Here is a 15,860-nt window from a genome sequence, read left to right as displayed (position 1 = left end):
GACACATAGACACAGACAACCATTCACACTCACATTCACACCTACGGTCAATTTAGAGTCACCAGTTAACCTAACCTGCATGTCTTTGGACTGTGGGGGAAACCGGAGCACCCGGAGGAAACCCACGCGGACACGGGGAGAACATGCAAACTCCGCACAGAAAGGCCCTCGCCGGCCACGCGGCTCAAACCCGGACCTTCTTGCTGTGAGGCGACAGCGCTAACCACTACACCACCATGCCGCCGAACATTAACTGAAGCTCTTTATTTATATCTGCATGATTTTATGCATTGTGCTCCTATTAAGGGATTGGCTGATTAGGTAACTGCATAAAACAGCAAGCATATGGGTGTTCTTAATAAAGTCGCCAGTGAGTGTGCATCAGTGATAGTCACTCCTGGATCCGTGAGGCAGAATCTTCTAGGTGGCAGAGGACTTGTATTTCTAGATCACTCGTACTTTATTAATTCAACCTTCTTCAGTACAGACAAATAACAATCTAGCAGGGAATATCCAAGAAGCAAGTTACTTCCTGGTATCACAAACATTTATAGTAGCTATAGAAGCCAGACCTTTACCAGCTTCTTAATAAAGTTAACATATGTTATCAAGAAAACCATAAAATAAAAATCATAAAAGTCTTTGGTCTTGAAGACTTCCCCATGCTGGAAAACTTAATTGATCAGCTTTACCTCTGTTACAAAGATAAATTTTAAATTAATGTATCCCAGTAGCATCATATCAGTGATTATACATTTGTAGGGCACTTTGGCCCATTAGTTATGCGAAGTAACTGGAACAACCTGGAAAAAAAATTCAGCCGAAGACTGCACATTATTTATACCATCTTTGTCAGATGTTCAAACGCACATTTTAAAGATTATATTGTTGATCCTTTCCTGGTATATGGACCTCTGCTGTTTCAAGTAAATAGGAACCTGGTCTTATATGACTGAAAATAACTGCTAGGGAGCATTGCCAAGATGGCCACCAAGTCAGCAGACTTTACGAGAAGGATGCTTGTGTTATACAACTTGAAGTTACAAAGGTTATTGAATTACTACATAGTTATTAGAAGTAAGACATTTCCCACCATAAAACATTATGTCAAGAACAGTAAAGTTTCCTTTTCATAACACCTGCTTTGACATCTACAGATAAGGAAGGATATTTTACTGGTGTTTAAAACTAATTAATCATATGTTACTACAAAAATGCTCTTTCAAACCAAAAGTATGTATGTAGAAATGTAAATATACCTGTGCCGACAACTTGCGATTGTGTGTGTGTGTCTTTATACAAATGCATTATGGTATATTGGATACTAGACTGCAGTTACTCCAGCGTCTTCTTGAGGAACTCCACTAGTAGATGTTGTGGGAAACCAAAATCCATCTGCACCAAGGCATAACCCTGCATGGTGAAAGAGAGGACAAGATGATTACTGAAACCAAAATGGGCATGTACACTGCCTGGTCAAAAAAATAAATAAATTGCTGTTTGGTTTTAAATAAACAAATACAGGGTTTGTCAGAATTATGTTAACACTAATGGATTATTTTTTTCCTGAATGTGGTGTGCAGTGACCATGAAATGTGTGTCCGGGCTTTAAATGGCACTGTTGCTCGAACAGGTTGAGACCGTCCTGTAAATCATCTTGCACACATGATGTATGTTTTGTGAATAAATGGTTTCTACTATTTAAGTGTTAACATAATTTTGACTAACCCTGTACTTTGACTGGATAATTACCTCATTGTTTTGAATGTTTCAGCTGGCAACAATTCTTTGAACCCTAACTGAAGCAGTGAGTAGCTTCTCATTTCTGAAACAACCATGTTGGACGACTTACTGTTTTCAGACGTTACTGTGTTTCAGAAGGGTCATATTATTGGCTTGTATCAAGCAAAGAAAACAACAAAGGAGATTTCTGAAATGACTGGAATTGGGATAAGAACTGTCCAACGCATTATTAAAACCTAGAAGGATGGTGGTGAACTGTCAGCTTTGCAGAAGAAACCTCATCTCATCTCATTATCTGTAGCCGCTTTATCCTGTTCTACAGGGTCGCAGGCAAGCTGGAGCCTATCCCAGCTGACTACGGGTGAAAGGCAGGGTACACCCTGGACAAGTCGCCAGGTCATCACAGGGCTGACACATAGACACAGACAACCATTCACATTCAGAAGAAAGAAGAAACTAAGAAACCTTTATTCGTCACATGCACACTTCAAGCACAGTGAAATTCATCCTCTGCATTTAACCCATCTGAAGCAGTGAACACACACACACACACTCAGAGCAGTGGGCAGCCACACCAGAGCGCCCGGGGAGCAGTCAGGGGTTAGGTACCTTGCTCAAGGGCACCTCAGCCCAAGGCTGCCTCACGTCAACCTAACTGCATGTCTTTGGATTGTGGGGGAAACCCACGCAGACACGGGAAGAACATGCAAACTCCACACAGAAAGGCCCTCGCTGGCCACTGGGTTCAAACCTGGAACCTTCTTGCTGTGAGGCAACCGTGCTAACCACTACACCACCGTGCAGCCCAAATTCACCTACGGTCAATTTAGAGTCACCAGTTAACCTAACCTGCATGTCTTTGGACTGTGCCCACTGCTCTGGGTATGTGTGTGCTCATTGCGCATGTGTGTGTTCACTGCTTCAGATGGGTTAAATGCAGAGAGGATATTTCACAATTGTGTGATGAATAAAGTTGTGCTTTCTTTCTTTCTTTCTTTCTTTCTTCTTTCTTTCTTTCATAGCAACATTATTTAATTGGCCACTCAAAAGAGTTGGTCTCTTAAAAGGGTATTTGCTCAGGGCCTATTTGGTGAGAACGTTGCTGTTATCACGTATGCTTCAGTAACCAAATCAGTACTAAACAAGAGATTAGACACTCACGTTATAAGGTATTACTTCAGGAGCGATGATATCAAACAGATTGAGACCTTGCCGGTCCATCACAGCTGTTGTTGCTGCCTCGAGGTCTAAGAAGAGAAAATATGTCAAATTGAAAAAACATCACATCTATAGTTTCATAAATGTGCACACAGAGGCACACTAGACTTACAGGGTATGACTTTGGGAATCCCAATCTTCTCAACAGCTTCCTGAAGATAAGCACTTAAGCCCTTCTCCATCTTAAAACACAAGAAGAGAATTAACAGTGTTGACAGGAGATGGAACCATAAGCAAAAAAGATACAACCCTTAATAAAATTATCTCTGGTTTGCAGGCCAGTCTTACTTCAGAAACGCCTTCTGAGACAGATATGTTTGGTGTAGATATACTACAAGCCACAGGAGGAAACATGTTAGAAGAAGTGAGTACACGGGAAATAAAAGTTCAGGGTTTCACAGGAAATTACATACTTACTGCACTGGTGTGGCCTTCAGGATGACTTTCTTTTCAGCATAAGAAGCTCTCACATAGACTTCCACCTCCTACTGGGACACAAACCATGCTGTTAAAGATATCATTATAAATATTAACTTTTTAATATGAGATGCTGTAAATAAATATTCCACAGTGCTGGTGAATTCTCAAATCTTATTGGTGTTGATTAGTTTTCTATAACCGCAGTGCTGGTTGTTATTCTAATAATTTTATATTGGTACATCCATTCTAATATAAGATCATTTTTTTAATTAAAGGTAATTCACAGGGACTTGTATGGTAGATGCTCCACAAAAAAACTAAAGGACTAAAAAGCCACAATCTGTCATTCATTAATAAATAAGAAAAAATGTCAGTGACATGCTTTGGTCAAAATACCACAAGGATAAAGCCCCACAGCTCTCTTCTCACACAGTCCTATTCAAAATGGCTGATATTAAATGATAACTAGACCGGACAATTCCCCAGGGGAAATTGTGAGAGGATGCAGTGTGCGAAGCAATTCGGTCACGCATGTTTGCTGGCCGTGAATGTGTGACCTGCTATGAAGCTACAATGCCATGATTTATGTGTGTGCTTGAGACAGCAGCCCCCCCTCTCTCTGCTCCCTCACTGGCCCCAGTCGGCATGGCGATGGGCCTGAGCAGGAGCGTTAAGACACACAAGATTTTGTCAGTTTTCTGCTGTTTTTTGCTCAGGAGCAGGCCTCGAACAATGACAAATAACTCGAAAACGAAAACAGCTATTCACAATATTCTTTCACAGTGAGCGCTAGAAGGGTCTCCTGAATACACTGATGTAATTTTTTGTCTGTAGTGTTAAAAATGAGGACACTAGAGCGAGTTAAAAATTAGTGACTTTTCTGTCACGTTTATAATGGGTGTCAATGAGGCCTCTCGGCTGCACTCTCCTCAGTTTGAGGCTTCTCATTCAAAAACTGTAAATCCTATCGTTTAGGTAGACACATTGTGTGAATCAGGACAAGTTTTACTACTACTTTTGAGAAATTTATGTCTGTAGAGTGAAATTTGTGGCAGAAACCACAGTTTAAGCGAGAAAGTTTGAGCTATTTTTTCAAACTTTCTACACTCTAACTAAACGAGCTCCACTGGTGTGTAACGCAATAGACACCCATTCAAAAGCCGGATTTTCTCCCGGAACCCACATGGCGTTTGAGCCGGGACTGATCCGAAAGTGTAGAACCTAGCAGAAAAGTTGAATGCCAGATCCACAGAGGAGAAGTTTTCCTACGTTTTAGAGTTTGAATCATGTCTCTAGGTGAAAGCATGCCAGAGCAGCGGATGTTTGAAAAAGTGTTTTTTTTTCAATTAATTCTATAGAAATGAATGGGGTTTTTTGGGGCGATTTTTTCGTGACTATGTCGCAAAAAAATCGTATTCTGTAGAGACAAGTAATAGCATACCGAGTCCGATCGAGCCGCACGTTTTGATATATTGTTTGTCTGTGTGCGACGTACGGTTATTGAGTTATTCGAAATTGAAATTTGCGTAGGAATAATAAATATAAGAAGAAGAAGAAGAAGAAGAAGAAGAAGAAGAAGAAACAACACGTAGAAGAACAATAGTTGCAGTGCTTTGTTAGGATGCAGCACTGCATCCTAATGAGTCACTGCTCACCCCACGCCTCTCTTCTTCGGGCCAATCAGGTAGCACTTTCCTCATGAATATTCATTTGCAAAGGCAGCTGTCAAGCCATGAGGACGTGGTATAATTCGAATGAGCTCCGCTTGTAACATAGAAAAAGGAGCCAAATCTGAATGGCTTGTTGAAAAAGGTTTTCTGAAATAGGCAGTTCAAAAGAAACTGACTGGATTGTCATATTTCAGAGACTGTGGGTTGGGAGGAACTCCAGATACCCAATTGTACGTGCACAAGCATTGAAAAAGTACGTTTTTCATAACATATCCCCTTTAAAACACGATGTTATAGGAAGATAATCTGCTTTGGGATGGTAATGTATCAGACCACCCCTTCTTGGAACTAAACTAGTGATTGGAAGATTGTGAGTTCAGATCCCACTACTGGATCTACTCTAAGCTTGGATCATATTGGGTCTTACGCTTAATTCTCTTTGGATAAAAAAGTGCTGGTCGAGTAAATATATGCATAATTTGGCAAAGCATTGCTCATTATAACAGTGTACAAACAGTGCAGGCCTTTGATGACTGCTCTGAATACTGACCGTCTCAAAATAAAGTGCAGGACTATCCTGCTTTGCAGAAGAGAGCTCCACTGCAGCCACGACTCTCACAGATGAGCCTTGGGGCGTTGTCCAGAAATGAGGCACTGATGCACTCCATGCCCTTAACAATGGTTCCTCAGAAAATAGCCACTAATGGATGCAGTCACAAACATATCCACATTTCCGTCATGTGTTCTCATTTCACAATAATTCTAAGCAATTGACAAAACATCAATATGAAACAAGGAAGTATGAAAATAGTAGCGCAATAAGAACATCATGACTGATTTCAAATTCTATGGGGAAACCAAAGACTCGGTAAAATTACAGTGTTAATGTGACTTGATTACAAGAACGTTAGTGAAGTTTGTGCCACATAACAGCACCTGCATTTACAGGTTAGATGTGGTTACCAAATATAAACATGCTACTCAAAAATGAGGATGAAGATGTTGGACTTGTAACACAAATTCCCATAGTCCAAAAACAGGAACAGAATCTTAGGTGGAATTTTTTTTTTTAAGTTTTGAAGTTCTTAATGTGAAAAGCTTACATGCAACGAACAACTCCCATATTGTAAGCTTATCACTCTACAGTACTGTACAAAAGTCTCCGGCACATGTAAAGAAATGCTTTTGACCAAAATTGGCTTTAAAAGTAATGAAATGAAATGTTTCAACATTTAATTAAACATACAATAAACAGCAGTAAGCCATAATAAATTAACCAAAGTCAATATTTGGTGTGAGATGACCCTTTGCTTTAAATAAATAAATAAATAAATAGTAGTCTCTGGTACAGTTAGTGCAGTTTTATAAGGAAATGAGCTGTAGGTTTTACTGAGCATCTTACAGAACCAGCTACAGTTCTTCTGGACACTTTGTCACACTTGCTTCTTAATTTTGCACCAAAACCCAGTAGCCTTCATTATGTTTTTTTTTTTTTTTAAATCTGAAAAGTGCTCTCTTATGTAATATGCTGCTCAGATACAAGCTTTTTTCTGTAACATTTAATTTTGTGCTGGAAAACAAACATTTGGACTCTAAAATATGTTTTTGTTCCAACTCGATAATGTAGAAGTCATAAAGTAGGAATCTATAACAAAGTTTGTATGGGAAATAAAACAGGGTGACTAAGGCTTTTGCACAGTACTGTACATTTATATAATTCCATGGAAACAGCCACAATAGGTTATAAAACGTGAACTGAAATGCACTGTGGATGTTACAGTACCTTGTCCACTAAATTAGGTCTCTCTGTGGATAGCTCTGTCTGGAACATGTCCTGCAATCAGAAAGGTCAACTTAAGTAATCTCTCTATGAGAGTCACAACTAGGATGGATATGGAAGGTGGAAGAAACAGAAGGTCCCATTTAACAACCAGAGCATTTTTTAACATAGTTACTGGGAGACCAAATGGTCTCCCAGTGGCCAGATTTGGTCTCCTAGTCAATGCCAAACCAGCTTCACTGGGAGACCAAATTTTAAACCAAGTTATATCTTATCATTTGGTTCAATCAGTTGCAATTAATTAACCAAGTACCTAGTAAGTATACATTTAACAAGGAAAACGAAGATCTATGTTATAAGATATACACACAAGATCATGTTGGTTAAGAAAAACAAAACTAAAATTTGGTTACTGAGATGGCTGATGTCAGAATCCGATGTCATTACTGTGTAACTTTGAGTGTCTTTGTGCTTGGTAATTGCTCTTGATAGCTGTGTAGTCACTGTAGTGTGTTTGTCTGTATGGTGATTGGTGAACCATTTTGTATCACAGAATATGCTGCAGCGGTGCAGCCGCATGGACTCTGGGGCCTGTGATTGTATTGCCCAGACCAGTTGGTCTCCTAGTGGAAAATCCTTAAAAAATGCTCTGTTAACAACGGAAATGTTTATGCAAAGCAATGCAATCTTTATACAATGTTTATGTTGTTACGTTAATTGTAATATTGTTTTAAAAATCTTTTTGCATAGTTTCATTCATTTATATGGAATGATATACAGTGAGCTCTGTTCTGGAGATGTTTTTGATGAATCGTCCATCGTGGTATGCTGCCTTTATTAGAGGGTCAAGGACATCATCAGAGAGCCAAAAATACAGGCTGCGGTTCTCCGAAATCTGGTCTGGTTTAAACACGGAGTCTTTGATCACTGATGTCGTGCCGTTATAGGTCACTAGACCCTGTTATTAAAAAAAAGAAAAAGAGAGAGAACCAGAATACTGTAGTTATTTAAGTGTGACAGAATACTCAGGATACTTAAAGGTAGACTGCCTTTCAGATTTTTCAAGTTTAGGTCAGAAAAAGAATTTTCCCTGACACCCAATTATTTTTGTTTAGTGAACCAAAGGCTACTGAATTCAAATCAGAGACTTCCAATTTTATTAGTTATTTTTTTAAAATAGAACAATTAATGAATTTAGGGCCATGTGGCCCTAAATTCTCTACTATTTTTTCCTGCTTCATCATGACCCAATTCAAGATACTACGTCATGTATCACGTGACAGGCTTTCCCTGTTCATGCAAGGCATTGTGAGATACAAATTTGAAACAGGAAAGAAAAATGGAGGACGAGAGTGTGCGAATGAAATGTGAAAGACCGACTACAATAACAGAAAGCGAAAAGACGTTATGTTGTGAAGGAAAGGAAATGCAGGACCAAACTAATCAATATCGGCGGTCAGCTCGGTGTGATCAGCTGTTCGTTTAGCGACAAAATGATGTAACTATCAGTGCACGGTCAAGGTAAACCTGTAGATGGCAGTAATGCAACACTGTGGATGCCAGCTGCCGTAAACCCCAAAAGAAGAAGGAGGTAAACCTGCGCATGCGCACATGGATTTCCTCTGTCTGCTTGGTTGCACGAAGTGAGCGATTTCATGCACATTATTTGCTACGGAATCCCCTCAAATTAAATAACTTCCCAGCCACAGAATGGCCTGATATTTTGTGAGATATTACAGAAATAAACATATCACAATGAACAAATTTCAGAGGGAACTAAATTTCACTGATTTTATGAAATCGAAAGGCTGTCTAGCTTTAAAACAAGGAAAGAAAAAAGGCACAAATTACAGTATATTTAGAATAAATCTAGTTTTTATCAAAGTATAGTATGCAATACTGTTACTATTTTGAATCAGGACACTGTGGGCAACCTTGTGGTATGACTCCACGTAATTGGTGGTGATGAGCGGAGCAGAGGTTATACCGACATCCACAGAGATATTTCCATCACTCAAAAACTGCTCTGTTCATACAAAAGAAATGTGCAAGTTAAACTCTAAATTACACAGCTACACAGGATCCTAATAACAACTGCTTTCCAAACCCTACCTGCTGTGTCCTGAATAAAATCTGCCAGGATATTTGCCACCTTGTTTATTTCCTTACAGATCTGTAATTCACACAAATTAATTAGCAGTGCACTTCGTAAATAAACTTCTGTGCGTTTCTCAATTATGTGTTCCTCCAATAGGACACCACTGTGCAGAGTTGTGCAATAAACTCACTCACTTGCCCCTTTACAACCAGCTTTAGTGTGAGAGTGATGAAATTAGTGAACACTTTCTTCAGCCAGCCAGGTCTGAGGGGGGGAAAAAAAGCCAAATCAGTCTTAAAATCGTCATACTTCACTTTTTGTTTAATCTCATCTCATCTCATTATCTCTAGCCGCTTTATCCTGTTCTACAGGGTCGTAGGCAAGCTGGAGCCTATCCCAGCTGACTACGGGCGAAAGGCGGGGTACACCCTGGACAAGTCGCCAGGTCATCACAGGGCTGACACATAGACACAGACAACCATTCACACTCACATTCACACCTACGGTCAATTTAGAGTCACCAGTTAACCTAACCTGCATGTCTTTGGACTGTGGGGGAAACCGGAGCACCCGGAGGAAACCCACACGGACACGGGGAGAACATGCAAACTCCGCACAGAAAGGCCCTCGCCGGCCACGGGGCTCGAACCCGGACCTTCTTGCTGTGAGGCGACAGCGCTAACCACTACACCACCGTGTCACCCCACTTTTTGTTTAATTTAAATCAAAATCACAAGTGTTATTTTAAAAGCCAGTTGAATGAAAGGCACTAAAGGTCTTCTTTAGTGTCTTCTTTAGGTCTTCTTCTGACCTTTAGTGTCACTAAAGGTCTTCTCTAGACTAAGGTCTTCAGTAAAAGCACTCGCAAAACTGGGATCAGTACATTTTTAAAGAAAAGGCTCCTGCTAGGACTATCTTGCATGTCCTCGCTTTCCTTTGATTTGAGACGTTCATTATTTATTTTGTCCCAACTTGAAGATGCTGCTTTGTTCAAAGAAGTGGCTTTATGTTTCGTCATTATTTTGATGCATCATAAAGCCGATTACATCTGTGGCCTTCTGAATGCAACACATATTTCTGCTGTCCTGAAACTTGTCCATGGCTAGCCTTGTCGTCTTATGATCTGAGCAGTGACAAATTTTCCAAAAATACTCAAGTATTCAAAACACTCCTCTCAACACGTGTGGATTGTTGTGAATTTGTACACTCACTCTCGATCACCTTGCAGTAGGAGCTGCAGCTTGTGGAAGGTGAGGTAGCAGTCAGACGTGTCTGCAGCTACTCTGTCTTTCCCACAATCTGAAACACACACACCAAACATACCATCATCACCATCATCATCACCACACACATCAATCAAGGCCGGAGACAAGGATTTGCGCAGCCTACACTGTTTTCAATGAAGGGTGATATGCTACTACGGTTAGTCATTACACAGAGACATAATTAAAAAGTAGTAATACTCACATAGCTTAGCGTTGATGACTAAATCAATTTGTGACTCAACTTCAAAATCAAGTGACTGGCCTACTTTGAAGCTGCATGAGAGAAAAATTGTATTATTTAAGTAAAATTTGATCATTTGCAGAGTTTATAGAGACATTGAAACGTTTAAAGAAAAGTACAGTTTGGTATCTTTATTATTAAGAGTGTTGGAAAAAAAAACATTAAAGTAGAACCATTTCTGAATAGGGAAAACTTTAAATGTCCTATTGCCTGGCTCTATTATCATGTATTTGATGAGATGAAACAGGATGACGTGTACAGTGTAATAGAGCTTCAGGATTAGGAAACACTGATATAATCTCTCCTAAGGAATTCTTGGGTTTCATGTGACGTCACATCCGCCTCATTAGTTATTCAAAACTTTAGCTGGTGGTCTACCAAAGCTCAAAGCGTTTGTACGGAGAAGATGCATTGCTTGCATGAAAAATGCCTTACGCTTGCGTTGTTTTAGGTTGTTTGAATCGATCAAACCGTGAAACTGATCAAAGTTTCTTCAGGGTTCCCCGTGAACTCATAAAAAAGGGTGAACGAACACAGGATTTCACAAAAAGACGTCGAGAAAGGTGGCTTTTGAACCTCGCACTGAAATCGAAGGGAGCTGAGTCGAAGCATGCTCGAGTTTGTAGTGATCACTTTGCGAAAGGTTTGTACAGTGGTATAAAAACGTTTGGGCACCCCTGGTCAAAATTGCTGTTACTGTGAACAGTTAAGCAAGTTGAAGATGAAATGATCTCCAAAAGGCATAAAGTTAAAGATGACTCATTCCCTTTATATTTTAAGCAAAAACATTTTTTTTATTTTCATCTTTTACATTTTCAAAATGACAAAAAAGTTAAAGAGCACGAAGAAAAAGTTTGGGCACCCTGCATGGTTAGTACCTAGTAACACCCCCTTTGGCAAGTATCACAGCTTGTAAACACTTTTTGTAGCCAGCTTATAATCTTTCAGTTCTTACCTGGGGGATTTTCACACATTCGTCCTTGCAAAAGGCTTCCAGTTCTACAAGTTTCTTGGGCTGTCTTGCATGCACTGCTCTTTTGAGATCTATCCACAGATTTTCAATGATGTTTAGGTCAGGGGACTGTGAGGGCCAGGGCAAAACCTTCAGCTTGGGCCTCTTGAGGTATTCCATTGTAGATTTTGAGGTGTTTTGGATCATCGTCTTATTGTAGGACCCGTCCTCTTTTTAACTTCAGCTTTTTTACAGATGGTGTGATGTTTGCTTCCAGAATTTGCTGGTATTTATTCGAATCCATGCTTCCCTCGACCAATGAAATGTGCTCTGTGCCACTGGCTGCAATGCAACCCCAAAGCATGATCGATCCACACCCGTGCTTCAGAGTTGGAGAGGTGTTCTTTTCCTGGAATTTGGCACCCTTTTTTTCTCCAAACATACCTTTGCACATTGTGGCCAGAAAGTTCTATTTTGATTTCATCAGTCCACAGGACTTGTTTCTAAAATGCATCAGGCTTATTTAGATGTTCATTTGCAAACTTCAGACACTGAATTTTGTGGCTAGGACGCAGGAAAGGTTTTCTTCTGATGACTCTTCCAGGAAGGTCATATTTGTTCAGGTGTCGCTGCATAGTAGAACAGTGCACCACCACTCCAGGGTCTGCTAAATCTTACTGAAGGTCTTTTGCAGTCAAACAGGGTTTTTTATTTGCCTTTCTAGCAATCCAACGAGCAGTTCTTTCAGAAAGTTTTCTTTATCTTCCAGACCTCACCTTGATCTCCACTGTTTCTGTTAACTGCCATTTCTTAATAACATTACAATCTGAGGAAACAGCTACCTGAAAACACTTTATGTTCTTGTAGCCTTCTCCTGCTTTGTGAGCATCAATTATTTTATTATTCAGAATGTGAGGGAGGGCGGCACGGTGGTGTAGTGGTTAGCGCTGTCGCCTCACAGCAAGAAGGTCCTGGGTTCGAGCCCCGGGGCCGGCGAGGGCCTTTCTGTGTGGAGTTTGCATGTTGTCCACGTGGGTTTCCTCCGGGTGCTCCGGTTTCCCCCACAGTCCAAAGACATGCAGGTTAGGTTAACTGGTGACTCTAAATTGACCGTGAGTGTGAATGGTTGTCTGTGTCTATGTGTCAGCCCTGTGATGACCCGGCGACTTGTCCAGGGTGTACCCCGCCTTTCGCCCGTAGTCAGCTGGGATAGGCTCCAGCTTGCCTGCGACCCTGTAGAAGGATAAAGCGGCTAGAGATAATGAGATGAGATATCTAAAGCCAGCAGTGGCTTCTAGATTACGAGTATACTCTGATAAATTATCGCTAGTTGTTTGCACTACGGTAGACGTTTTGGTTTGCTCGACCACCAGCTGTTTTACAGGAAGTGAAATTGCTAAGAAAAGTCACGTGACTGAAACCCAAGAATCTGCATGAATATTTTTGAATAACAGCCGCACTGCTGCACTATTTGTCAGGTACACTAGCCATTCTTGTTTTAACACTGTACACCCACATACTGGATATGAAGTCAAAATCAACTTTACTTTGAACATATTTCTATCAATCCATTATCTGTAACTACTTATCCTGTGCAGAGTTGTGGGCAAGCTGGAGCCCATCCCAGCTGACTATGAGCCTACCCCTGGACAAGTCGCCAAATCATCGCAGGGCTGACACACAGAGACTAACAACCATTCACACCTACAGTCAATTTAGAGCCACCAACTTAGTGTTCTATCTGATGGCAGGTCTGCTCTGACAGCTTCAGCCATCAAAGTTTCTAGGGAGGAATTACAGTAGTGGTTTCCCATTACCTTCTACTGGATTATTATAGAAGTTTTCTCGTCTCAACAGTTCACACACACACCATGGGCAATTTAGAGTCACCAGTTAACCTAACCTGCATGTCTTTGGACCGTGGGAGAAACCGGAGCACCCGGAGGAAACCCACGCAGACACGGGGAGAACATGCAAACTCCGCACAGAAAGGCCCTCGCCGGCCACGGGGCTCGAACCCAGAACCTACTTGCTGTGAGGCGACAGTGCTAACCACTACACCACCGTGCTGCCACTATTGCCATCAATTTTAATGAAACTACATATGAAACACAGTGATTACATTGACAATTAACAACATTTCACAGCCACTAAGTGAATAAATTTGCATAATAAACTAAAATTGTCACGTTTAGTAACTTGTTGTAAATGGTACTTTATATCATGATATTTAATAATACTATGACTAAACTTCATCAATAAAAGCGCTGTTAAAAGAACCTTGATCTATCCTCACATATATAATAATACATGGAATTACTCACAGTGCACTCCCATATCCATATGTAATGGTTCCCTTAAAAACAACAGATACGTTGGAGATAGTGATGGCAATGCCTTCATTCTCCTGCAGCTCAAATTCACTATTTCCAATTGTCAGATTGTGGATCTCCAGACTAGACATGAGGAAGCCACAGAGAATCAGAGAGTGGACAAAAGCCTTTTAGCAATTAGAATCAGAATCACTTTATTAATCCCCGGAGGAAAATTCAAATTTGCTACCAAGCTCCTGAATCAGAGAAGTAGTAAACATGTCTAAAAATAGAAGATACAATTGTTGACTAAAAATGTTCAAAGAACTTGTTAAAAAAATACATAGAAATATATACACAGAAATCATATATGAATCAAAAGTTTGGACACCCCTACTCATTCATAGGTTGTTGGGTTTTTTTTTTTTTGTATTTTGACTATTTTCTACATTGTAGAACAATACTGAAGACATCAAAACTATGAAATAACATCTGGAATATATATGGAATTATGTGGCAAACAAAACAGTGTGTTTAACCCCTTCGGACATAACGTATACAATTGTACACATGAAGTTCCATAGCATTTTTCCTTGTGTCCGAAGGGGTTAAAAAACTAAATGGTGTTTCATATTTTAAATTCTTCAGTGTAGCCACCGTTTATCTTGATGACACTTTGTACACTACTGGCGTTATCTTAACCAGCTTCATGAGGTAATCACCTGGAATGCTTTTCAATTAACAGCTCTGCCTCATCAAAAGTTAATTGTCTTGCCTTCTTAATGCGTTTGAGAACAAATAAATCATAAAAATACAATAAATAGCTCTATTCCACAACTGTAGCAATCCGTATTATCTGAAGAGACAGTCGACTTTAAGACAGACATGAAGTGTCTTAATTAATAAAATTAAAGAAAAAAAAACTATTGATTTAGAAGGTGTGTCCAAGCTTTTCACTCGTACTATATACACGCACACGTATAGGTCTACCTACTTATGTAATCCGTAATTCAGCTTGCCCATGAATAACATTGACTTCTCCCCCTGAATACTGGGATATTTGGCATGCTGGAAAGCAGCCTGGATGACTTCTGTTGTTTTTTCATTTACTGTAGAGTTCAAACAGGTTATAATTTCACAATAATTCTTCAAAACTGGCAAAGCAATATAGCCGAGACTTTTTATAAAAGGACACAGAGGTAATAAAAGGGACTAATATAGCAGTTTGAACCAACACAAATGCCATGCTACAGAGGCTCACAAGCCCTCAGAAGAGCTTACAGTTCTATTAGGATGTTATTGCTACTCCGTTATTAAAGAACTATTCTGTTGCTAGTGAAAGCAAATCCATACTGCAAAACCCATATTTACAGAACAGATTAACAGGGGGGGAAAATTGAACTCACAGACAACAGCAGCAGGGTACGTGAGTCTACACACAATGCCGGTAAACCTGTAGGCCGATTCAGGATCCACACACGAGTGTCCCACTCCAGCCAGACTAAAGAGCAGGAACAGTCCTACACCTGGCAATACTGTGCTCCTCTTCATCTCAGGAATGTTCACAAATACAGGCCCTGCTCTTCTTCTGTGTACGATACTGGGTTTCTTTGTCTCGTGCTTTAAAAACTTCAAGGAATTTAAGTAAAACGGGGGAGGAGGAGGAATGGGGCACCCTGAGAGTAGGTGCATGTGTGTGTGTGTGTGTGTGGATGGATGGAGGAGGAGCACTATGGTTTTCTCCTGGATCAAAAACAAGCAGGAGGACAGAGGAGAACTGATGTTTGGGCCAGAGTCCACTACCATTAGTTAAACTGGGGTTACAGAGGGTCAGTAAACATTTGAGGAGCATGTTAGTGTACAGAACATTCCCATGTATTGACGAGCCCAGAGCAGCAGACCAGGATAGAACAAGACGCCAGGCTAGGCAATGAAGATGTGTGGAAGGAACACTTAAAGGAGCTCAAGGAAATTATACTAAAATTCTTAGCAGTAGCAGTGTGTGCGTGCTGACATGCAAAAAAAACCCAGCATCTGAAAAGAACAAGCTATTACTCCATACGTTTGCGTTCTGATGGTTTATCAGCAGTGGGCAGGCTCGTCCGCTTACGTCTGAAGTTCAAAGAACAAACGGAACACGAATTCTTTCAAAAAAAAAAAA

The 15,860-nt window shown here is 40.3% G+C and overlaps 1 protein-coding gene across 1 annotated transcript; it reads right to left on the bottom strand.

Moving 5' to 3' along the window:
* Positions 1-1,112: 1,112 nt before the first annotated feature.
* On the bottom strand, positions 1,113-15,385 carry cetp (cholesteryl ester transfer protein, plasma). The gene is made up of 16 exons (XM_060922953.1): positions 15,106-15,385; positions 14,694-14,808; positions 13,712-13,843; positions 10,397-10,467; positions 10,141-10,228; positions 9,124-9,193; positions 8,944-9,004; positions 8,766-8,857; positions 7,610-7,789; positions 6,835-6,885; positions 5,602-5,751; positions 3,379-3,446; positions 3,250-3,292; positions 3,074-3,143; positions 2,905-2,990; positions 1,113-1,413 (listed from the first exon to the last, which is right to left on the bottom strand). Exons 1-16 carry the CDS (start codon positions 15,248-15,250, stop codon positions 1,336-1,338), a joined length of 1,500 nt encoding a protein of 499 aa, XP_060778936.1. The 5' UTR covers positions 15,251-15,385; the 3' UTR covers positions 1,113-1,335.
* Between the last annotated feature and the right edge of the window lie 475 nt (positions 15,386-15,860).

The sequence above is a fragment of the Neoarius graeffei genome, chromosome 6 (assembly GCF_027579695.1).
Source record: "Neoarius graeffei isolate fNeoGra1 chromosome 6, fNeoGra1.pri, whole genome shotgun sequence".
Taxonomy (NCBI): Eukaryota; Metazoa; Chordata; class Actinopteri; order Siluriformes; family Ariidae; genus Neoarius; species Neoarius graeffei.
Note: the sequence above shows the minus strand (reverse complement) of the source record. Positions and strands in the feature narration are given on the sequence as shown.

Excerpts from the sequence above, each read along its gene's own strand:
- cetp (XM_060922953.1), bottom strand. The coding sequence starts at position 15,250 with ATGAAGAGGAGCACAGTATTGCCAGGTGTAGGACTGTTCCTGCTCTTT. Across the intron at positions 9,194-10,140 it reads CTACTGCAAGGTGATCGAGA|ACCTGGCTGGCTGAAGAAAG; the intron begins GTGAGTGTACAA and ends TCCCCCCCTCAG. Across the intron at positions 3,144-3,249 it reads TCTCAGAAGGCGTTTCTGAA|ATGGAGAAGGGCTTAAGTGC; the intron begins GTAAGACTGGCC and ends TTGTGTTTTAAG.